This window comes from Salmo salar, chromosome ssa01 (genome assembly GCF_905237065.1).
Source record: "Salmo salar chromosome ssa01, Ssal_v3.1, whole genome shotgun sequence".
Taxonomy (NCBI): Eukaryota; Metazoa; Chordata; class Actinopteri; order Salmoniformes; family Salmonidae; genus Salmo; species Salmo salar.
The window spans coordinates 57,289,756-57,313,714 of NC_059442.1; the positions used below are offsets into that span (position 1 = coordinate 57,289,756).

The 23,959-nt window shown below is 41.0% G+C and overlaps 1 protein-coding gene across 3 annotated transcripts in view; it reads left to right on the plus strand.

Annotated features, from left to right (window-relative positions):
* LOC106605956 (synapse differentiation-inducing gene protein 1) overlaps positions 1-23,572 on the plus strand; it is a 42,558-nt gene extending 18,986 nt beyond the window's left edge. For all 3 annotated transcript variants that reach the window (XM_045720246.1, XM_014201980.2, XM_045720238.1), the window contains one exon: positions 18,901-23,572. In XM_045720246.1, coding sequence (XP_045576202.1) covers positions 18,901-19,059 — 159 coding nt within the window. In that variant the 3' untranslated portion in view covers positions 19,060-23,572. The remainder of the gene's footprint in view (positions 1-18,900) is intronic.
* The last annotated feature ends 387 nt before the right edge of the window (positions 23,573-23,959 follow it).

Consider the following 23,959-nt stretch of genomic DNA (forward strand, 5'->3'; position numbering starts at 1 on the left):
CATGGTGGGAGGTTTTGAAAAGCTTTAGGGTATTATCAAAGATAAGCTATTCAAAGCAGCCATTGAAAGATCCTGAAAGGAGCAGGACAGGAAAACATTTTGAGCCTCAGTGATTTGAAAACACATGCACAAACCCATGTTAAGTAAATCTCTTCTGATCATCTTCCTTCTTTGAGTTGTCCTCAATTGATACTGACACTTTGGGTTTTAGGAAAATCAAAGGTGGTCTGCAAAACATAATGAAGGAAAATGCAGCCTTGAGAAAGCAACCCACGTACACAAAATAGATGTTGAAATCTTCACTTCATCATTTAAAAAAATACAATAGACACAATTTCCTGTGTGTGCAGAATGGATAGGCACGGATATAAGTGTGTTTATTGAATCTAAAGAGTTAGAAGCCAGATCCTTATAATTAAGAACATTGTTAGTATTTGGATTTATGTAAATGTGACAATGTGATAATTGGATGAATAACCCTGCATAGATCGATAATCTTAAAGCACGGAACTGCTACAGTACGGCTCAACAATTTTCTGCTACAGTCTGTATTTATGTGTACTCTAGATAAACCATGTTGTCTACCGCCCACACATACAGGGTTTCTGCCATAGCATAGGTTCTCTTTCAACACCTCCCTCAGGAGTTTGTGTTTCAGATATCAGTCATCTTAACCCATTTGTTACCAAATTTTTCTCAGACATGCCACTATGCAAATCTGATGCCATTAGTAACCTTAAGGGGCACCTTCGACGCTGCAGACATGTTTTGGTACCCTTCCCCAGATCTGTGCCTAGACACAATCCTGTCTCGGAGCTCAACGGACTATTCCTTCAACCACATGGCTTGGTTTTTGCTCTGACATGCACTGTCAACTGTGGGACCTTATATAGACAGGTGTGTGCCTTTTCCAAATCATGTCCAATCAATTGAATTTACCACAGGTGGACTCCAATCAAGTTGTAGAAACATCTCAAGGATGATCAATGGAAACAGGATGCACCTGAGCTCAATTTCAAGTCTCATAGCAAAGGGTCTGAATACTTATATAAATAAGGTATTTCTGTTTTTTTTTATACTTTTGCAAACATTTCTAAAAACCTGTTTTCGCTTTGTCATTATGGGGCATTGTGTAGATTGCTCAGGTTTGATTATTTATTTAATCAATTTTAGAATAAGACTGTAACATAACAAAATGTGGAAAATGTCAAGGGGTCTGAATACTTTACGAAGGCAGTGTATATACCTCACATGCAACCCATAATAAGACAATGTAATTAATATTACCAAGTCTATTAAAACTGAGTATCTGACTCTGTAAAAGCTGAAGGATAAATAGGAATATGCAACCAATTTTCTTAAAGAGACACAGGAATAATAACAAGAAAGGTCTTAGAATGGAATGAAAATATTCCATATCAAAGGTAGATATTTAATATCATTGTAAAATGAATGAAATCACATAAGGCCTAAAGCTTAGGTTACAAGGCAATACTGACATTAACAAAACATTGAAAATGAAGGCACATACTGTATGTAAACTAGACCATTTAAACATTTATTTTTGCTAAGAAAATATTAAAACATTTCAACAATGTTTTTGTATTTTAAGCTGTTGAATACAGACTTCTGGTGGCAAATTCATCAGTAAAAGTGCAGCTTGGAGAAATTGTGACCATTTTAAGAAATCATATGAAACTTCTGTGAATCATACTAGACACCTTAATAATGCATAATATGATACATTTGTTGAGAGGTACAACTTTAACTTCTCTAGAGCTTGTAAAGTACAAAAGCTTTGTGCTCTCACTTTTGTGACCCATGGGATTAAATGGGTTAAGTGCACTTTAATCAAGATCAGGTTACTGCTTATGGGCTCTTTCTGTGAAAATGTGCCTCAATCTTACTCTCAAAGCAAAGCAGACCAGAAAGCAGCTTCTGTGTCAATGGTAGGATGTCAGTAAGAGCTGTGTTTCAAGTGTTGCACTTTGGTTTCTGCATATTGAGAGCGACTATAAAGGCCATAGCCATTTGAATTGGTTTCCTTTACCTTTTGTCCTGCTCAACACTCCAATTAATTTCTTCCTTTGAGGAGGAACAAAGCAATCAATACACAGCTCTTTGGGGCGACAGGGTGAAGGAAAAAAGCTTTAACCACAAATCTAGATTTCATGGGTGAGATTGCAGTGGACACCCCACCCCCGAAACCAATCTGTCAGAATGACTTTGATTTTAGCAATTCATTTCTGCACATTGTTAGCTGCAGTTATTGTACTGAATGAGATACAGGACATCATCATCATGATCGTTGTCAAAATGGTCGTCTTGTCTTTCTTCCTCCTGTTCTTCATCATTATTGCATTGGTACCCCTGATAGTTTTTACGTCTTACGTGGTAATGATGCCATTTTCTGAGAGCAGTTAAGTGTTACTACTATATGTTATTATATCGATCAACAGCTCCCAGCACCCTTTACTCCTTACTCTTATGTTAGTCTCAAACTCAAAGGACATGCATGGATTGGCTTTTATCGAAGCGGAAACTCTCAGACTGAATCTAAGGTCATTATGCCGAAACATAAGCCTGTTTGTATGTCCCTTCAATCTATACTCCGATCAATACAGACACAGAATGACCATTTTTTTTCTTTATTTTCCTGAATAATCACCTGTTGAATGTTTTGGGGATTTTCGAGTCCCTCAGTCAAGCTCCTGATTCCCTTTTTTTCCGATCAAGCTGGGCTGAAGCGTGTTTTGGTACGCTTTCTTTCCACTTCCATTATTATGACACCAACAGTGAAACAGTTGATGATGACCATGTCCCTCTGACTCATCTGGCAGAGTGGAAGAGCTCTGTTCATCATGCATATTGCAACCACCACCACACTACTTCCCATCTGTTCTAAGGCTTAGGAGGAACTATCAGAGAGAGTAGATTGTGAAATACATATTCAAGCAAGGGTTGGTCTCTTCTATAGATGTGCACCAATCCAAGAGCAACCTGGTGGAGAACAAGAGCCAATCTGTCCATTTATCTCTGTAGTTAATATGACAGGCTGAGAGCGTTTCTATTGTAATTGCCACCTTCTACTGCCTGAATTGCCTGCGTGGTTGCCAAAACTGTTTGTGCATTAGCAAACTGTTCAGACTTTTTTTTTTGTCAAACCAATCAAACCATGCTAAAGCACAAACAACTCTGAGACCAGGCTAACTAAAAGCCACTACACAGAGCATAAATCAGATCTGCATGCTCCATTGGTCCACAGAGAAATACTGCTGTGTAAATGGACATGCATAACTCTTTGAATATTTTAAAGTGCTTTGCTTTGAGGGTATTTCCCTGGTTTGAATAAGCCTTAAGGCGTTTATTTACTTTCTCCAGTGCAATATAGAACTCTGGTTTACTAATGAAATTGTTGTTTTCATGAGGATCCCTCTCTCGGCCCTCACCATCATTCTAGTGACACATTACATGGTTGGACCCAGACAGTTTTAATCAACAGCTGTCGCTGATATATGGCAACTGTGCATCAACAAGACCAAATTGGTGCATGGTGTTCCCTCTTTCTACCCAGCAAGAGAAAATGACATGTGTGTCCACGACTGTTATCACATAACCCACTTCAATCGCTGTGGTTAAATGGACAGCTTCATCTTTATGCATGTGCCCATTTACCGGCTCACAGATTCATTAAGCTAGTGGCGCACTGGCCAAATACAGATTGAACGGCCTGAACACAAGAGACCAGAATGAGATCTGCTGGAAATGAAACATCCTGACTGGTCATTTAGCTGCTGTATAAGAATAAGTAACACCTCATTTAGTTTTGGTTGAGACAGGTATCGTGCTTCTCCACAGGATTACCATTGTCAAAGCCACAGACACAAACAAACAAGAATAGTATTTTACTATTATCTGTACCACTCAAACATTTCTTCTGTTATTGGTGGGTTTTGGGTCATTGGTTTTGCCAAGGATTATTGTATTGGAATTGTTATTTATCTATTTTCCTGAGCATACCAGGTCATTGTTATTCTCTGAATAAGAATTATGTGCAGCTGAATAATTCCCCTGTTTTTTTTGTTGTCACGGTGAGATATTATTACTGTAGATCTTATTTTAATTAAGCTCCATACTATCACATGGGCAAAGCTGAATAGGTCCTGACCCCCGAGAGGTCTCGCACTGTTTCCGATACCAAACTGCAACAATCTGTTTTTGCTAAACCAGTGTGCATAATCTGATTCACTGCTTTTAGAGTTTACTCCATACAAATGGAGTAAGCTTTTTATATAATATTTTGGCTAGAGAGAGTGTGAGTGTGGGCCTTGTATGGAATAAGCTGGGAACAAATGCCTTTCCTGGGTGATGATGGCGATGATCCACAAAGCACAGATTCTTTATTTACTGTATACCACGGATGGGCTTTTATGTCCTTTCCTCTTATCCACAATGACCTACTTCTTTATACTTTCATGTAGTGTATACAGTACATTTATGTCCCTGTGGATAATAGTGTAGGACTACTGTATTTTAAGTTTGTTTTTGAAATGTGAAAGATTATTTTCAGGAAACACCTTCAGATCATAAGGGTAGAAGATAATTGTGTAATGCGTTTGTAAAAAAAAAACGTTCATCCTCAGTCGCAAAATGATGTTGCGGTTTCTCTTTCTCCACACTGCATCTGAAGAACTGCAGTTGCTCTGTGGTTAATTCGTTTTTGCTTTGATTTGATTTTAATTAATTATGCTGACTTGAATTGAACCAGTAATTACAAAGAACTGTTTCTCGCCTGCGCAGAACAATAGGATTGTTAATCGTATTTGCATACTTTGTATGCTTGTTCAATTTATGGAGGGCGGGGTGGAAAATGGGACTGTGTCTGTAAGATTTTCCCAAGACTCAACTACACCCTATGTGGCATCCTCTAGTTCAAACAGATGATAGTTAGAATAATGACACAGACTGGGAGCACTGTGGCTCATTTTGATGCATTTGTCAGTCATCTGAAGCAGTCTGTATTTTTGAAGGGCTCCTGAGAGTTACTGAGGAATCTTGATCTCACTGTCTTTTATACTTTAAACAACAACATCGAAGCCATTCTATAGAGATGTCTCTCATACTGTATATTCATAAACAGTCAATTTCAGGCCCAACTGAATGTTTCATGGTCCTCATTACAATTCGGCCGGCTGCAGCCAAAACAACCATGTCCTGCTGACCTTTCTAAGCATGCAGAAATTACTCGTCTTTTTCAAATACTGTATGTAACATCATAGACATAACAACACAGATCAATTATGGTTCATTGTCATGTTATGAAAGGCTATTACCTTCGCATAGCTCTGCGAATGGTTCAACTGTGCATGTCTCCTCACTATGTGATGAAGATGGGCTCCCGAGTGGCGCAGTGGTCGAAGGCACTGCATCTCAGTGCTAGAGGCGTCACTACAGACCCTGGTTCGATTCCAGGCTGTATCACAACCGGCCGTGATTGGGAGTCCCATAGGGCGGCGCACAATTTGCCCAGCGTCGTCCGGGTTAGGGTTCGGCTGGGGTAGGCCGTCATTGTAAATAAGAATTTGTTCTTAACTGACTTGCCTAGTTAAATAAAAAAAAAGATAGTGAAGGTCAATTTTTGTGTCTATTCCCGGCTTCCCCTCCCCCTAGGGAAATGTGTGTTACATCAAACACAGAGACTAGAGTAATCAAAAAAGCTTCAGATTTTAGATGTCACTGGGGCAGCGGGGCAGAATGCTACCTGATACTGGGGGCCAAGGCCCACATCTTTCAGCTCGATGCACACTAAATCTGTAACATGGCCTGCAGTTACTCTGCTCAGGTCTGCTATTGATCTTTAAGGTCTCTGTGGAGGCTTATATTTTGGAGGATGGTGGGGGCAGTGGGTGGGAGTTCTCTTTATATGAAATAATACCATCAAGCCCAAATTAACCATGGATTAGGGATCCCAATGCAGGGGATGATAATTAGCCTTTGGACCTCATGGTAGCATTGTTTGGCGTTGGACAGAGTGTGTGTGTGTGTGTGTTAGGGGTGGGTTGTCCGTCCAGACACTGTAAATGTAATCTATTATATTAGAGAATACATTTGACCTCTCAATAAAAAGCAGCAGAAAATCATTATTTAACTTGATCCTTTGCTTCCATGAACAATGCTTTTTGACTAATTGGAGAAATCATCATGCTTCCTTTTTTTTTTTAAGATTACCTCGTTTTGTATATCTCCTTATCTGTAATGAGTACTAGGTTTAAGCTCATATTACCAATGTTTAATTTCACAAAGTAGAAGGCTTTTTAATCGATCTGAAAATGAAGCGATTATTACGTTGCATGTTATTAGTCTTCTTCGTGGTCTGTCTTGTAAGTGCCTCTTTAGTATATTTGTCAGTCAGAAATGTGGGCAAGAGAGTGAATCTTCTATAAAACCTATTACAGTTTGGAGTATCATTAAGTTCACAAGAGCTAGGGTTAGTCTTGTTGATATAGTGAGCAATTAGGTAATGTCCTAAATGACTCAAGCACATTTTAACCATGGTTCACATGTTTTTGAACATACTGTACTTAGCCTTTCACGAAAGCTTATAACTGAGGCTGCAGTTTGTGAATCCAGACAATGTGTATGGCTAAACCACATTCTCTTTTCCTCAGGTCTGGACATGGCTGAGGTAGCTAGCTATATGTCAGTAATATATAAATGGATCACAGAACAGGAGAAAACAACTTGCTGCCATGCAGCCTGGGCTCAAGGACTGAAATATATGTCCTGACAAAAAGCATTACATAAATCCTTTTGAATTGAGTTTGTATTGCAGGGCCATGGGGGAAAGTGTGTGGAGGAGCCTTATGTTATTCTGCTATCCAAGAATAGCAACGCACCCTTTACTGGCTCAAACAGCCAACCAATCAGCCTGTTACTCCAAAAGTAAACTTTTGGAAAAAATTGTGTTTGACCAGATGCAATGCTATTTCACAGTAAACAAATTTAACATCAGATTTTCAGCACCCTTATAGGGAAGCGCATTCAACATGGACAGTACTTACACATAACTGATGATTGGCTGAGAGAAATTGATAATAAAAATATTGTGGGAGCTGTTTTGTTAGACTTCAGTGCAGCTTTTTACATTATCGATCATAATCTGGTGCTGGTAAAATGTATGTGTTAGGGAACATCGCCTGTTATATTGTGGATTGAGAGTTACCTAACAGAACACAGTGATCTTTAATAGAAGCCTCTACAACATAATCCAGGTAGAATCAGGCATTCCCCAGGGCAGCTATCTAGACCCCTTACTTTTTAAAATCTTTACTAATGACCTGCCACTGGCTCTGAGTAAAGCCTGTGTTTCTATGTATGCTGACTATATACGTCAGATACCACAGCAAGTGAAATCACTGCAACACATAACAAAGAGCTGCAGTCAGTTTCAGAATGGGTGGCAAGAAATAAGTTAGTCATAAATATTTAAACTAAAAGCATTGTATTTGGGACAAATCAGTCACTAAACCCTAAACCTCAACTACATTTTGTAATGAATATTGTGGAAATTGAGCAAGGAGACTGAACTTCTTGGAGTAACCCTGGATTGTATACGGAGAGCTAACATCAATCTCTCCTGGCTCAAAGTAGAGGAGAGATTGACTTCATCACTACTTGTATTTGTGAGTAGTTTTGATCTCGACAAACCATTTCTGTATGGAACTCGCTTTGTGCACAAGGGCATTGTCATACTGAAACAGGAAAGGGCCTTCCCAAAATTGTTGCTACAAAGTTGGAAGCAGAGAATTGTCTAGAATGTCATTGTGTGCTGTAGCGTTAAGATTTCCCTTCCCTTCAGGCGCATGAATGATCAGTTCCTGAAGGAAATTTCAGAATGGCGAAAGTTCTCTACCCACTCTTCAAAGTGATAGAAACGTGTAGCTCTCGTAGTTGATAAACTGTACATTGATAACCAACTGTTCTGAGACACTAAGACTACTCCATGGCTATTCTAAATAATTGTTCCCATAGAGGAGTCGAATAATGGAACACCCAATACTATCCATGGTAGGGATTGTTATAAAAACAGGAAAACAACAATTGATAAAGAAATAAACTACAAATACACTATACCATTCAAGATGGAGAATGTTGTAAAATAATATTTATACATTTATAAAAGACAGCATTAGAAGAAAGGACAATTATTGAAATAATACATCTTAAAATATAAGGAACTGGAACACAAAAGTACTCAAAAGCCCGAAATTAGGTAGAAATCAACATGTTAGAGATAAAAACACAGAGGACAGAAGGAACAGTATGTGGGGGGAGTGTTGTGATGGGGGGGGGTTTGTGATTGGGAAAGTGTGAGTTAAGTGAGTGAAAAAGGAAAATGGAGCCCATGTGTGCCCAGAAGTTGTGACAGTTTTCAATTTTGTGCAGATATGGGATATACAGTAAATGTTTTAATAAATTACAAATATAGTCTATTTATTTATTGTCCTATCATGATGGAACGGTCCCCAACCCTATACCTAGACACCCACCTGAGTGACCCACAGGCTAAGGAGAAGTCCTCATCTGTTTTTATAGGCCTACTGCAAGTAGCCTATCCGCAGCCAAGGTAGAAAGATGAACGCGGTCAGAGACCCACTAAGTAGCACCGCCCCTCAAGATCTGCGCTTGCCTGGCAGGGTTGGTCCAACAAAGCCAAAGCCCCGGGTGGGTGAGCATAATATACAAGGAATTTGCTAATGAGAACGTTTATGACCTTGTTCCTAGCCAGTGGGAATTCTGGTGGAGACCACCAACCAGGTAGTGGCAGTGCTGGCAACACTAGCTGCAGTAACCCATGGAGAGGGGGTCACACTCGGACAATTAGATAGGGGGCAAATGATTGTGACCCTGGCAGTCTCAGAGATGCTTGGGAAAATGGTCACAACGGGGTACCAGCGTGTGTGTGTGTATTTCAGGGGAAAGGGGTTTATCTGAGCTCCATCAGCTAGGACTTGACATTGGTTAAGCAAATCTCCCCATTGCTCAATTTTGCATGCCTTCTCAGACAGCTACAACTGTGTATGCAATCGCACATCAAGCATTCTCTTGCGTTGGGATCGGGGATGGAACAAATTCTGAACACCTGAGCTTGTGGTTGTTTGTGGGGGAAGGCTGGGGAGAGTGTGTGTATGTATCCCACATCTGTTGCTAAGGGGTATTTGATGTGAGGGACAGCATAGGATAAATCACAATAATTGTTTCCCAAAATAATAATTGCTTACCCCAAAAATTGTTATAGGTAACAATCCTTCGTATGAAGTGCCTACATTAGTACACATATTATTCATTAATTGTGGAAATAATTTAAGATATGCAATATATATAAGTGTGTATATTATGATAAATAGAATTGAAACTTGGATCTCATTATGGTAAGTGGTGAAATAAGTATAGCCATTTATAATTGTAATGGCTTAGCAGATAATAAGAAAAGATTATCAGTATTTACCTGGCTAAAAGAGAAGGAATATAATAATACAGCTATTGTTTACAGGAAACTAATTCAACCCTTTTAGATGAAGTTGTGTGGACAAAGACCGCGGGTGGCGAAATATACTTCTTCCATGGCAAAGAAACTCAAAATGGGTGATGATATTAATTAACAATTTTGATCCAAATGTGCAAATTGTCCAAACAGATCTGCAAAGTAGATGGATTATTTTAAATATGTTATTGGACCATAAACAGATTTGGCTCATTAATCTAAAGGGTCCAAATAATGATGATCCACGCTTCTTTGAAAATATATAAAATAATTGATCAAGCAATACAAGACTCTATTACTATGGTGGGAGATTATAATACGGTTTTAAATACCTTCATGGATCGTAAAGGAAATCACTAGTGGATATATGGAGGCGTAAATATCCTGAACTAGCCAAATCAAACTTTTATTTGTCACAGGCTCCGACTAAAACGAGTGGAGACCTTACCGCGAAATGCTTACTTACAAGCCCTTAACCAACAGTGCAGTTCAAGAAGAGTTAAGAAAATATTGACCAAATAAACTAAAGTAAAAAATAATAAAAAGTAACACAATAGCGAGGCTATATACAGGGGGTACCGGTACCGAGTCAGTGTGCAGGGGTACAGGTTAGTTGAGGTTATTTGTACATGTAGGTGGGGGTGAAGTGACTATGCATAGATAATAAACAGAGAGTAGCAGCAGTGTACAAAACAAATGGAGGGGGGTGTCAATGTAAATAGTCTGGTGGCCATTTTGATTAATTGTTCAGCAGTCTTATGGCTTGGGGGTAGAAGCTGTTAAGTAGACTTGGTGCTCCAGTACCGGGCAAGCGGTAGCAGAGAAAACAGTATGACTTGGGTGACTGTTTGTCTTTGACAATTTTTTGGGCCTTCTTCTGACACTGCCTTTGTGTGTGTGTGTGTGTGTGTGTGTGTGTGTGTGTGTGTGTGTGTGTGTGTGTGTGTGTGTGTGTGTACACACACAGTGGATATAAAAGTCTACACACCCCTGTTAAAATGCCAGGTTATTGTGATGTAAAAGAATGAGACAAAGATAAATCATGTCAGAACTTTTTATACTGTTAATGTGACCTATAATGTGAACAATTCAATTGAAAAACAAACTGAAATCTTCGAGGGGGGGGAAAAATGAAAAATAAAAGCCTTACAATAACCTGGTTGCATAAGTGTGCACACCCTCTTATAACTGGGGATGTGGCTGTGTTCAGAATTAACCAATTACATTCAAACTCATGTTAAATAGAAGTCATTACACACCTGCCATCATTTAAAGTGACTCTGATTAATCACAAATAAGGTTCAGCTGTTCTAGTAGGATTTTCCTGACATTTTCTTAGTTGCATCTCAGAGCAAAAGCCATGGTCCGCAGAGAGCTTCCAAAGCATCAGAGGGATCTCATTGTTGAAAGATATCAGTCAGGAGAAGGGTACAACAGAATTTCCAAAGCATTACATATACCATGGAACACAGTGAAGACAGTCATCATCAAGTGGAGAAAATATGGCACCACAGAGACATTAGCAAGAACTGGACGTCCCTCCAAAATATATGAAAAGACGAGAAAACTGGTCAGGGAGGCTTCCAAGAGGCCTACAGCAACATTAAAGGAACGGCAGGAATTTCTGGCAAGTACTGGCTGTGTGCTACATGTGACAACAATCTCCCGTATTCTTCATATGAATGGGCTATGGGGTAGGGTGGCAAGACGGAAGCCTTTTCTTACAATGACAAACATCCAAGCCCGGCTGAAGTTTGCAAAAACAAACATCAAGTCCCCCAAAAGCACGTGGGAAAATGCGTTATGGTCTGATGAAACCAAGGTTGAACTTTTTGGCCATAATTCCAAAAGGTATGTTTGGCGCAAAAACAACACTGCACATCAGCCAAAGAACACCATATCCACAGTGAAGCATGGTGGTGGCAGCATCATGCTTTGGGTCTGTTTTTCTTCAGCTGGAACCGGGGCCTTAGTCAGGGTGGAGGGAATTATGAACAGTTCCAAATACCAGGCAATTTTGGCACAAAACCTTCAGGCCTCCGTTAGAAAGCTGAAGATAAAGAGGAAGTTCACCTTTCAGCACGACAACGACCCAAAGCACACATCCAAATCCACGAAAGCATGGCTTCACCAGAAGAAGATTAACGTTTTGGAATGGCCCAGCCAGAGCCCAGACCTGAATCCAATTGAACATCTCTGGGGTGATCTGAAGAGGTCTGTGCACAGGAGATGTCCTCGCAATCTGACATCGTCGATGCACTTATTGATGAAGCCGATGACTGAGGTGGTATACTCCTCAATGCTATTGAATGAATCCCGGAACATATTCCAGTCTGTGCTAGCAAAACAGTCCTGTAGCATCCGTGTCATCTGACCACTTCTGTATTGAGCGAGTCACTGGTACTTCCTGCTTTAGTTTTTGCTAGTAAGCAGGAATCGAGACAGAATTATGGTCATATTTGCCAAATGGAGGGCGGGGGAGAGCTTTGCATGCATCTGTGTGTGGAGTAAATGTGGTCTAGAGATTTTTTTTCCCTCTGGTTGCGGATGTGACATGCTGGTAAAAATTTGGTAAAACTAGGAGCACGCTTCTGGATGAGCGTTTTCTTGTTTGCTTATGGCCTTATAGAGTTGGTTGAGTGCGGTCTTACAGCTACGAATAATATAGATGAGAACTCTCTTGGTAGATAGTGTGGTCTACAGCTTATCATAAGGTACTCTACCTCAGGCGAGCAATACCTTGAGACTTCTTTAATATTAAACATCGTGCACCAGCTGTTATTGAAAAAGAAATGCACACCCCCACCCCTCGTCTTACCAGACGTAGCTTCTTCTCTGTTCTGCCGGTGTATGGAAAATCCAGCCAGCTCTATATTATATTAGTGAGATATACATGGCGGAGGCTCAATCAAGCCTGTCTTCTTGACTACTTTCGAATGTCATTCTCGCTGGCACCAAAAGTTTAAAAAGTGTTGATAGAGGACAGAATGCGGTCAGACACTTATTTAGACCTCATGGCCTGGTTTTTGCTCTGACATGAACTGTCAACTATGGGACATTATATAGACAGTTGTGTGCCTTTCCAAATCATGTCCAATCAACTGAATTTACTACAGGTGGACTCCAATCAAGTTGTAGAAACATCTCAAGGATGATCAATGGAAACAGGATGCACCTGAGCTCAATTTCGAGTCTCATAGCAAAGGGTCTGATTACTTATGTAAATAAGGTATTTCTGTTTTTTGTTTTAATAAATTTGCAAAAAATGTCTAAAAACCAAGCCATGAGGTCGGAAGGAATTGTCCGTAGAGATCTGAGACAGGATTGTGTATGGGGACAGATCTGTTGAAGGGTACCAAAACATTTCTGTAGCATTGAAGGTCCCCAAGAACACAGTGACCTCCATTCTTAAATGGAAGAAGTTTAGAATCACCAAGAATTCCTACAGCTGGCCGCCCGGCCAAACTGAGCAATCGGGGGAGAAGGGCCTTGGTCAAGGAGGTGACCAAGAACCCGATGGTCACTCTGACAGAATTCCAGAGTTCCTCTGTGGAGATGGGAGAACCTTCCAGAAGGACAACCATCTGCAGCATTCCACCAATCAGGCCTTTATGGTAGATTGCCCAGATGCAAGCCACTCCTCAATAAAAGGTTGATGACAGCCTGCTTGGAGTTTACCAAAAGGCACCTAAAGGACACTCAGACCATGTTTTTCAGCGGCAGGGAGTGGGAGACAAGTTAGGATCGAGAGAAAGATGAACAGAGCATAGTACAGAGAGATCCTTGATGAAAAACTGCTCCAGAGCACTCGGAACCTCAGACTGGGGGCGAAGGTTCACCTTCCAACAGGACAACAATCCTAAGCACACAGCCAAGACAACGCTGGAGTGGCTTCGGGACAAGTCTCTGAATGTCCTTGAGTGGCCCAGCCAGAGCTCGGACTTGAACCTGATCGAACATCTCCGGAGAGACCTGAAAATAGCTGTGCAGCGATGCTCCCCATCCAACCTGACAGAGCTTGAAAGGATCTGCAGAGAAGAATGGGAGAAACTCACAAATACTGGTGTGCCAAGCTTGTAGCATCATACCCAAGACGACTCAAGGCTGTAATTGCTGCTAAAGGTGCTTCAACAAAGTACTAAGTAAAGGGTCTGAATACTTATGTAGATGTGATATTTCAGGTTTTTTTCTTTTTTTTCCCATTTTAGAATAAGGCTGTAACGTAACAAAATGTGGAAAAAGTCAAGGTGTCTGAATACTCTCCCGATGCACTGTATATATTTAAAATAACATATTTATAAAAAAGTATATAAGGGGGATTGGAAATTATACAGACAATTACATTGATAGAAGTACTGTATATGCAATATTAATGCTGTTGCACCCATAAATTTTTTTTAATAAATAAAGGATTTCCCTTCCCTGGAACTAAGGGGCCTAGCCCTAACCATGAAAGACAGCCCCAGACAATTATTCCTCCTTTACCAAACTTTACAGTTGCCGCTATGCATTTTGGCAGGTAGCGTTCTCCCGGCATCCTCCAGATTCGTCCGTCTGACTGCCAGATGGTGAAGCGTGATTCACCACTCCGGAGAACACATTTCCACTGCTCCAGAGTCCAATGGCAGCAAGCTTTACACCACTCCAGCCAATTCTTGGCCATGGAAAGCCTTTTCATCAAGCTCCCAATAATCAGTTTTTGTGCTGACGTTACTTCCAGAGGCAGTTTGGAACTCGTTAGTGAGTGTTGCAACCAAGGACAGATGAATTTTACGATCTTCAGCACTCGGCGGTCCCGTTTTGTGGGCTTTTGTGGCCTACCACTTTGCAGCTGAGCCGTTGTTGCTCCAATAACACCGGGGCAGCTCTAGCAGGACAGAAATTTGACTAACTGACTTGTTGGAAAGGTGGCATCCTATGATAGGGACACTTTGAAAGTCACTGAGCCCTTCGGTAAGGCCATTCCACTGCCAATGTTTGTCTATGGAGATTGCATGGCTGTGTGCTCGATTTTATACACCTGTCAGCAATGGGTGTGACTGAAATTGCTGTATCTACTAATTTGAAGGGGAGTCCACATACTTTTATACATATACACACATATATATATAATATATATATATATATATATATACTGCTCAAAAAAATAAAGGGAACACTTAAACAACACAATGTAACTCCAAGTCAATCACACTTCTGTGAAATCAAACTGTCCACTTAGGAAGCAACACTGATTAACAATAAATGTCACATGCTGTTGTGCAAATGGAATAGACAACAGGTGGAAATTATAGGCAATTAGCAAGACACCCCCAATAAAGGAGTGGTTCTGCAGGTGGGGACCACAGACCACTTCTCAGTTCCTATGCTTCCTGGCTGATGTTTTGGTCACTTTTGAATGCTGGCGGTGCTTTTACTCTAGTGGTAGCATGAGACGGAGTCTACATCCCACACAAGTAGCTCAGGTAGTGCAGCTCATCCAGGATGGCACATCAATGCGAGCTGTGGCAAGAAGGTTTGCTGTGTCTGTCAGCGTAGTGTCCAGAGCATGGAGGCGCTACCAGGAGACAGGCCAGTACATCAGGAGACGTGGAGGAGGCCAACAACCCAGCAGCAGGACCGCTACCTCCACCTTTGTGCAAGGAGGAGCAGGAGAAGCACTGCCAGAGCCCTGCAAAATGACCTCCAGCAGGCCACAAATGTGCATGTGTCTGCTCAAATGGTCAGAAACAGACTCCATGAGGGTGGTATGAGGGCCCGACGTCCACAGGTGGGGGTTGTGCTTACAGCCCAACACCGTGCAGGACGTTTGGCATTTGCCAGAGAACACCAAGATTGGCAAATTCGCCACTGGCGCCCTGTGCTCTTCACAGATGAAAGCAAGTTCACACTGAGCACGTGACAGAGTCTGGAGACGCCGTGGAGAACGTTCTGCTGCTTGCAACATCGTCCAGCATGACCGGTTTGGCGGTGGGTCAATGGCATTTCTTTGGGGGGCCGCACAGCCCTCCTTGTGCTCGCCAGAAGGAGGCTGACTGCTATTAGGTACGGAGATGAGATCCTCAGACCCCTTGTGAGACCATATGCTGGTGCGGTTGGCCCTGGGTTCCTCCTAATGCAAGACAATGCTAGACCTCATGTGGCTGGAGTGTGTCAGCAGTTCCTGCAAGAGGAAGGCATTGATGCTATGGACTGGCCCGCCCGTTCCCCAGACCTGAATCCAATTGAGCACATCTGGGACATCATGTCTCGCTCCATCCACCAACGCCACGTTGCACCACAGACTGTCCAGGAGTTGGCGGATGCTATAGTCCAGGTCTGGGAGGAGATCCCTCAGGAGACCATCCGCCACCTTATCAGGAGCATGCCCAGGCGTTGTAGGGAGGTCATACAGGCACGTGGAGGCCACACACACTACTGAGCCTCATTTTGACTTGTTTTAAGGACATTACATCAAAGTTGGATCAGCCTGTAGTGTGGTTTTCCACTTTAATTTTGTGTGACTCCAAATCCAGACCTCCATGGGTTGATAAATTGGATTTCCATTGATTATTTTTGTGTGATTTTGTTGTCAGCACATTCAACTATGTAAAGAAAAAAGTATTTAAGAAGATTATTTCTTTCATTCAGATCTAGGATGTGTTGTTTAAGTGTTCCCTTTATTTTTTTGAGCAGTATATATTGTAACTGCTGAACTTTGTCTGGAAGAGCAGCTGCTGCCTTAGCTCTTTAGCCACACACGCCAGTGATGTGTTTGGTGTTTAAAAAGGGAAATGTATGAGAGAAAATACATGTTCAGTTAGCCTATTGGGTATTAGTTAGTTTATATGATTGTGCAAGAATAGAAACCTGGTTTTGTTGAGAATAAAAAGGCTGGCTTTTATGAACGATTCCAAAAGTTACACAGATCCTAACACAGAGGTGTTATATCCCTCCCTGTGATTGAATATAATTTGTTATGGTCTCTTCATACACTGGTAAGATTTAACCATATGTCAATGATTCCAACATCGCTGTTCTTTGGCACTGTTTTGTGTGAACATGAAATTGTCATGACAAGGATGGACCTGTTGCACAGAATGACATTCCAGCAAGCACATAACATGCTGAGAACCATATGTTTCTTAGAGCTTGGTGAGAGTGGTTGTTCTATGGTTATTTTGCATACAACCTTCCCGCAACGTTCTGGGAACGGTGCAGGATAGTTGCTTGGTTTTGGAAAATTCTCAGCACGTTTAAGGAACTTGACAAAATAACGTTACTTTCTTGGTATTTCATTACTCTAACAGAACGTTTCCTAAAAGTTCAAACATGGTTACATTTCATACAATTTTGGTAATGTTCGAGGGAGGTTCTCCGACTGGTTTAACATTGGGAATGTTCTCAAATAGTTCAGAGAACATTAAGAAACAACGTTCTTCTGTGGGAATTTCAGTAATTCAGTGTAATGTTTCCTTATGGTTCTATTTAAATTAAAGTTCTCAAATTGTACAGAGAATGTTAAGAAAACTTTCCATAAAAACCACAAGCAAACTTTAGTAACATTCAGAGAACGTTCTAAGAACATTATTTAAAAACATACATTCGGTTTTCAGCATCAAGAACACTCTACTCTATCTGTGATCTTAATAAGTTCTTGTTTCCTTTGGAATTTCATCTGTTTGAATAGACGAAAATGAACAGCTTTGTATGAGTTTAGAAAAACAGCTCCATCCTGGTGGTGCATTGGACTAATTCCATGGCTAGAGATCAAAATATCATAGGTTTGACTCTCACTGACGCTCTGCCACAAAAGTAAATAAGTGTTTGCATGTTTAATGCTTAAGCAAATTCATTTCCATGTTTCCTATCTGTGCTTGGAGTTCAAAACAGTTAACCAAAACTAAGCTAGCAGTGTTCTCAGAAAGTTATTTAATTTCCGTTCTCAGAACATTAATAAAACTTTCAAGGAATCATAGTAAAACATTATCAGAACCTCCCTGCAACCTAAAAAGTAACTTTCCCAGAACAGACAAAATTTTCACTTCCGTTCTCAGAACGTTTAAAAAAAACTTTACATTTTACTGGTCAGGACACTTATTGCTTCGTTGTTTTTGGGAAACCAAAAACGTACGTTCCCACAACTTCCAAGGAACCATTTCACTTCCTCTGACTCACTCTTTTCCTGCAGCAGCAGAGGAGGTTTGTTTCTTCAGTGAGAAGCAGTTTTATACTGCACTGTATATGAACAAAGATATTGCAAGCTTCATAAGGGTTGTAGATCCCCCCCCCCAAAAAAAGATTTAGAAATGAATCTAATATCTCCACTCAGTATCATATAATTAGGCAAATTCTTAGTGCCATTAAATTGGAAAGGTATTTGAGAAGTAACAAAACATTTGACAAACAACAGCGGTAGAGACAGTAGTTGTGGTGGAAATTCTTATAAAAAAATGTAATTAGGACTCTATTCGATCCGCATCGCGGAAATTCAGCATTACAGCGTGATTTGAAATTTAAAAGCAATGTTTCTGCTTCAGCGGAGACTGCATTCACGGTAAACACTCCATATTTTGGCTCAATTGGAAATTACTTGTACTTTTCTATCGCAGAATCTGTAACGCTTTATAGATTGAATAGAGCCCTTCGTTATTTCGCTGTTACATTGTGTTCACTGTACATAAAAATTTAGTCTCCATGTTATGCACCTGTCTGAACATTAGAAAATAACAAGATAAAAACATCACAATCCTCTCATCTCCTGTCCTTACCCTCCAGTGACCACAGAACAGTTCTTTGAAACCTTGGGCCAAGCAGCGGTGGCGTAATCGGCTTTCAGCCCCTACCCACCTTGTGATGAACTTCGTCTGGAATCTTTAAATGAGGACTGGTTCATTAATAAATGTCTCGGAGTTCAAATGTGCACAATTAACAATGCTGAAGATAAAAGATCAAGGTCTGCTTGCTAACAATCCAACTCCACCTCCCCTCTACATAACACATCAGAATGATCCTCAGCAAGGTAATAGGGGCTAATAGTTCACAGAGAAGTGGGTCAGGGAAGATCTGTTCAGTGTAGATGAAATGATAAGGACTACTTCTAGGTTGTTGAGACAGAAATGTATTAATCAGAATATCCCTCTTTAATCTTGGTAACATCTTGTGCACTTCAAAAGGCTACAGGCCCTATTGGTGGGATGAGTCACAGGTGATTTCATTATTAACCTTTGTGTGTTGCCATGTTTTGCTGAGAGACCCCACAAGATCCCCCAGACATCTCACTGGAAATGGGCCAATCGACTGTTTCATTTCCTCCTATTGAGTCATTCTGTCTATCTCTCCCCCCTTGTCTCTCTCTCTCTCTCTCTCTCTCTCAGACAAACAAGGCAGTGTCTAAGGGGGACTTCCACTTGGCCAGCTCCAGCTCCAGACGTGCCCTCTTCCTGGCTGTGCTGTCAATCACCATCGGGACAGGCATATATGTGGGCCTGGCTGTAGCGCTCATCGCATACCTCTCCAAGAACCACCACTTGTAGCCTTGCCCTGGCCCCAGCCCCTGCACTACAGGATTGACTGCGCTGGGGGAGTGGTTCACTTGGGGGCAATTTAACAATGGAGTTTGCAGGCCAAAATTATGGGACTATCAGGATGGACAGAACCTGGCCATATGGTTGACTCAATTCATGGGTTGTAACATAAGAGGGTTATGATATGGAAAATAGTCTTGTAACGGTCAAGTCATTCTCTCATTTTGACAAAGAAAAACTGGGAACTCTCTTAAGTCGTTCCATACTCAACTGAATATTTTGTTCTTCAGATGTCTAAAAATGGTGTGTGAGTTTTACCAGGGCAAGACACATCCTTTGAGAGGTCAGACCAACATGCACTAAATATTACCTGTATCAAGGGCATACTGTTCGTTTACAGGGCATGCTCTCTGCTCGGTTAAAAGTGAGTTGTGGAGTGGGCTGCTTTATGTCCAGCTACATTTACCACACTATCAGTCACATTTGGCAGCTCCTGTCGAGTATAAAGAGGGTGGATAAAAGTGCTTTTAAAGCTGTCACTCATCCATACATTCAACCTGTATACATGTATTCTACATCACATTGAATTGATCTGTGGAAGTCGCATAGTATAGACACTGCAGCTCACTTATAAAGTAAGGTGATGGTCTATATACATTAAAGTGCAACTGCACTCTAATACAGTATCTTGGTGGTCCTATTATCTCAAGGGAGAACTGATGTGTCCTCATGGCACAATATTTTTTAACACATACCACACACCTGAAATGTGGAGCTTTGTTGTAACCCTACGACAACATGCTTTTGTGTTTCGTCAGGGAGATCAAGTGCACAGGCTTGCAGCTCTCCGACAGAACCTGCTTACACAGAGATACCTCCATGTTGATGGGCACAAATCACTAAGGAAGAGAAAGCAGACGAGTCTTTGGAGGCAGAAGCCATGCTGTAAATACTTCGATACATGCCTAACTGCAATATTTTTTTGCAATACTATTTATTTTCCTGTTGTATACTGCTACTATGTATGGGCGGCACGTAGCCTAGCGGTTAAGAGCGTTGGGGCGGTAACCAAAAAGGTCGCTGGTTCGAATCCCCGAGACGACTAGGTGGAAAATCTGTGTGTGCCCTTGAGCAAGGCACTTCACCCTAATTGCTCCAGGATTGCCATCAATAATGGCTGATCTCTGGCTGTGACCCCACTCTCCGAGGGTGTCTCAGGGGGAGTGAGTTATGCAAAAAAACGACTTTCCAATTCACACATATATGAATAATACACACTTGTACATGTGTGAAATAGGACAAATGTAATTATTATTATGTAAAAACTCAATTTTTTGGGAAACTCATTGGACTCAGTGTTTGACATAAAAGTGCTTGCAAATTAAATGTAGTATTTCCATTTAAAAAATGGCTTTCACAGTCTGACTTAGGTTAGTTCAGCTGCAACTTTCTTAAAATTATAGTTTTTTTTTCTTCATGCACACAGTATTACCACATAAAGTAATATGGTCTTGCAGGTTAGGCTATTTTGTTGCGTATACTCTACAGTATAAAATACGTTTTTTTAAATACTATGTGCAATGTAAAGGCTTCTAACAAACAAATATTACTTGAAAACACCAGAAGATTATTGAGTGTTAATTGAGGTCAATATAGACCTACATTTATGGACCCTGCTCAAGCATCAGGTTTCCCCACTCACTCCCCTAACTCCCTATCCTCTCCTCCACTGCGCACACACTATTGCAACTCTATTACACCCAGCCTTGCCCCAGGAATGACTAATCACCTGCACGCACTGTGCATATTTCATGGCAGCAGAAACGTCTCACTGCCTGTCAGAAATATTAGCTTGCCAGGCGCCCAGATGATTTATACATTTTACATGACATTGCGGGCGCCTTAATTGCTCCAACCCCTCTTCTGTCCCTCCTATATGATATGAGAGTGTGGGATTGGGTGATTGGAGGATTGGTGAGTGGGACCCTGTGGACACCATCAGAGGGAGGCCGGGTTTCTCTCTAATTCATGAAACTGTAATTCAGCTCAGAGCGGATGTTCCGCTGGCGGTAATTAACGCGTCTCGCTGTGCTTGCCAAGACTTCAATGTCGGGGGAGGGGGGGGCTATAGTTGTATCATTTCTATATGTGACATGAGAGAGACTCAGTGATAAAGGCCTATTGTACTCAAAACAAATTGTATTCGACACATGCTTCCTAAACAACAGATTGTAGACTAACAGTGAAATGCTTACTTACATGGCCTGTCCCAACAACGCAGAGAGAAAGACCGTAGAGAAGTAAAATACGTAACCATAAGAATAATACCAATGGGCTATCAGACTCTGGTTGAGTCACAGGGGCTGGAAACCCAGCAGAGGCAATAACAACAGCCATTATGTAAATGCAAGGGGGATTGATGGTAAAGAAGACACCCAAACGTTTATGGCTATAGACTGGAATGGTTAAGATGCCCTTTTTCAGAAGGCACGGGGGAAATTGGATTGCAACAATAACCATGGAAATCAATAGCCTATTCCAATATTGGTATTGTCTAGACCTCCAACATGTGTTACAATACGATAAAGAAGCAGATGAGACACTTGCATTTGGCCATCAAAGTATTGGACTCAACCATACACTGACCTTTAACATGTATTGACAGCACTGGAACAATGAATTAGAGCTCTCATTGTTAAACAGAGGGCCCCTTATCACCAGAAACCTCTAACAAGCAACTCCCAGGCAAAGAGCTGCCAATAGGGATAAAGCCTGCTGCTAACATCTGTGTGCTAAGAGCAGGCCAGTGAGCCCACAGCCCTATCTAATAAGGGGTGAAATGGTGGAGGGTTGGAGAGCGGGGGACTGAGGGAGTGGGGGAAGATGGGTAATTAGCTTAATGCACAGTGGCTTCAACAATGTTTTTGGTTAACTAGCAGGACGTCTGATTTGAAAAGCAGGGATGATGATAGTGCAGTCTATTCATATCTGCGTTGTCGTATCCTCTAAAACATGTGAAGGGCATTGATTATGGTTGTGTACTGTAAGACTGTACTTTGAGGCAGAGTTGGCAGGGTAAGATCTAAAAGGAGATCTGTTTTAATTCAAATGTCGATTAGCACAACACCCCCATTTGACACTTAACTCTCAATGTCAGTCATTGAGTCAAATACAGTGTGTTCGGCAACCAGGGATTTGATAGGTTAGACAAAAGCTGTACTGTAGCACTAGCTACAATACATATCATTGCTGGTCTCAACCAGCAACAAAAAGTGAATGAAATGAGAAGGTGCTACCATTCATCACATGGTGTGGTTCTTGTGGCGAGGAGGAATCTAGTCGATGAATCACAGCAGCTGTTTTCCTGTCAAAGCCCATTAATTGTAAATGAACAGTGATTGAGTTTTCTTCCATAGAAACACTTGGCCTGGCTGGGCTCTGTTGAGGAGGAGACACAGAGGGACAGACAGGTTTACATTAGCTTTTGCAGCAGTTTGACATTTGTGACTCGTTTTAGGAAACTAGGTGTATGTCGCGCGTCACTACTTCACAGGAAAGCCATTTGAACATAAACTTTTAAAAGAAATCTAAATTCATTTTTGGGCAGAAATGCCTTCTGAACATGTGAACTTTCACGTGCCTTAATAACAAACTTGTATGCCATCTGTAAATACGAATAGTTGGTTTAGCCACCGAAAAAGACAGGAACCTTTCCGCTAGCCATGATTGGCTGAGATAAAGGCTGAACATGCAGAGAGATGAGTTTGTAGCACGCTTCTGTCTATAACATGAGCTGGTCAGTATGTGTATGTAATTTCCTTTCTAATGCTGCTTTTTTGAAAGATATCACATAGTAGAACTACAAAAGTGTTGCTCTCCACTTTCTGGAAGACCCAGTTTTGAAATCAGTGGAATGCTTGGTGGAATTAAGAGTATGATAGCTAAGGAGATGGAGAAAATTATGGCGTTTAATTGCAAATATGCAGAGGGAGTCGAAAAGAGAACACAGAAGGCTGTTGTAAAAAAAACACTTGTCTCCGGATTACATCTTCAAACTAAGGGCAACCATGGCATCCGTGACAGAGAGGGAGAAGCGTCCATCCATGTATACGGGTAAGATAGTCTAGCTAGCTACATTTTCAGATATTATACGTTCCTAATTTTGTCAAAGTCGTTTTCATTTAAAGTTAAAACATACTGTTAGCTAGCTAGCTAATGTTAGCTTGCTGGCTTGCTAGCTAACGTTATATTACGTGTATGATCTGTGTAGTAATATTATTTGTTTCTCAGAGCCATTTACATTGCTAGTTGTAGCCTAATGTTAGCTAGGTAGCTAACATTGAACCTGGTTGGTTAGCTACCTGCAGATTCATGCAGGGTAGTAATGTTATGAGTTGGGATTATGGTTCATTGTTTAGCTAGCTAGCTACATGTCTAAACAAAAGACTCCACTATGCAAGTAACCATTTCACTACACCGTCTGTATCCTGTGCATGTGACAAATAAAGTTTATCAAATGAAATCATAGTATGTGTTTACTAGAGACCATAATGTGAACAACATGACCTGCACCAAAGTCAAATTAGGATATAATGTTAGGCCAATGAGACAGTGTCCAAGTGAAAAAATTATCCGGTAGAATGCCCTGCTTTTATTTCGTCACACTCACAACTGTAAGCAATTTTCTGTAATTTGCTCGACATTAACTTGTAAATACTGATTTTGTTGTGAGTTAATTTTCCTGTAATAATGAAAACAAATGAGCTAAAGTGAAGACGTTGTCAGCTATATGATCATTATTTGAACTGGCTAGCCAGCTAACTTAACATTTAGCTAGTTAGTTAACAAGCTAGAAACGAACCAAAACATTGTTTAGAAAGTTGCTTTTAGTAGCCTGGTTTGCTAGATT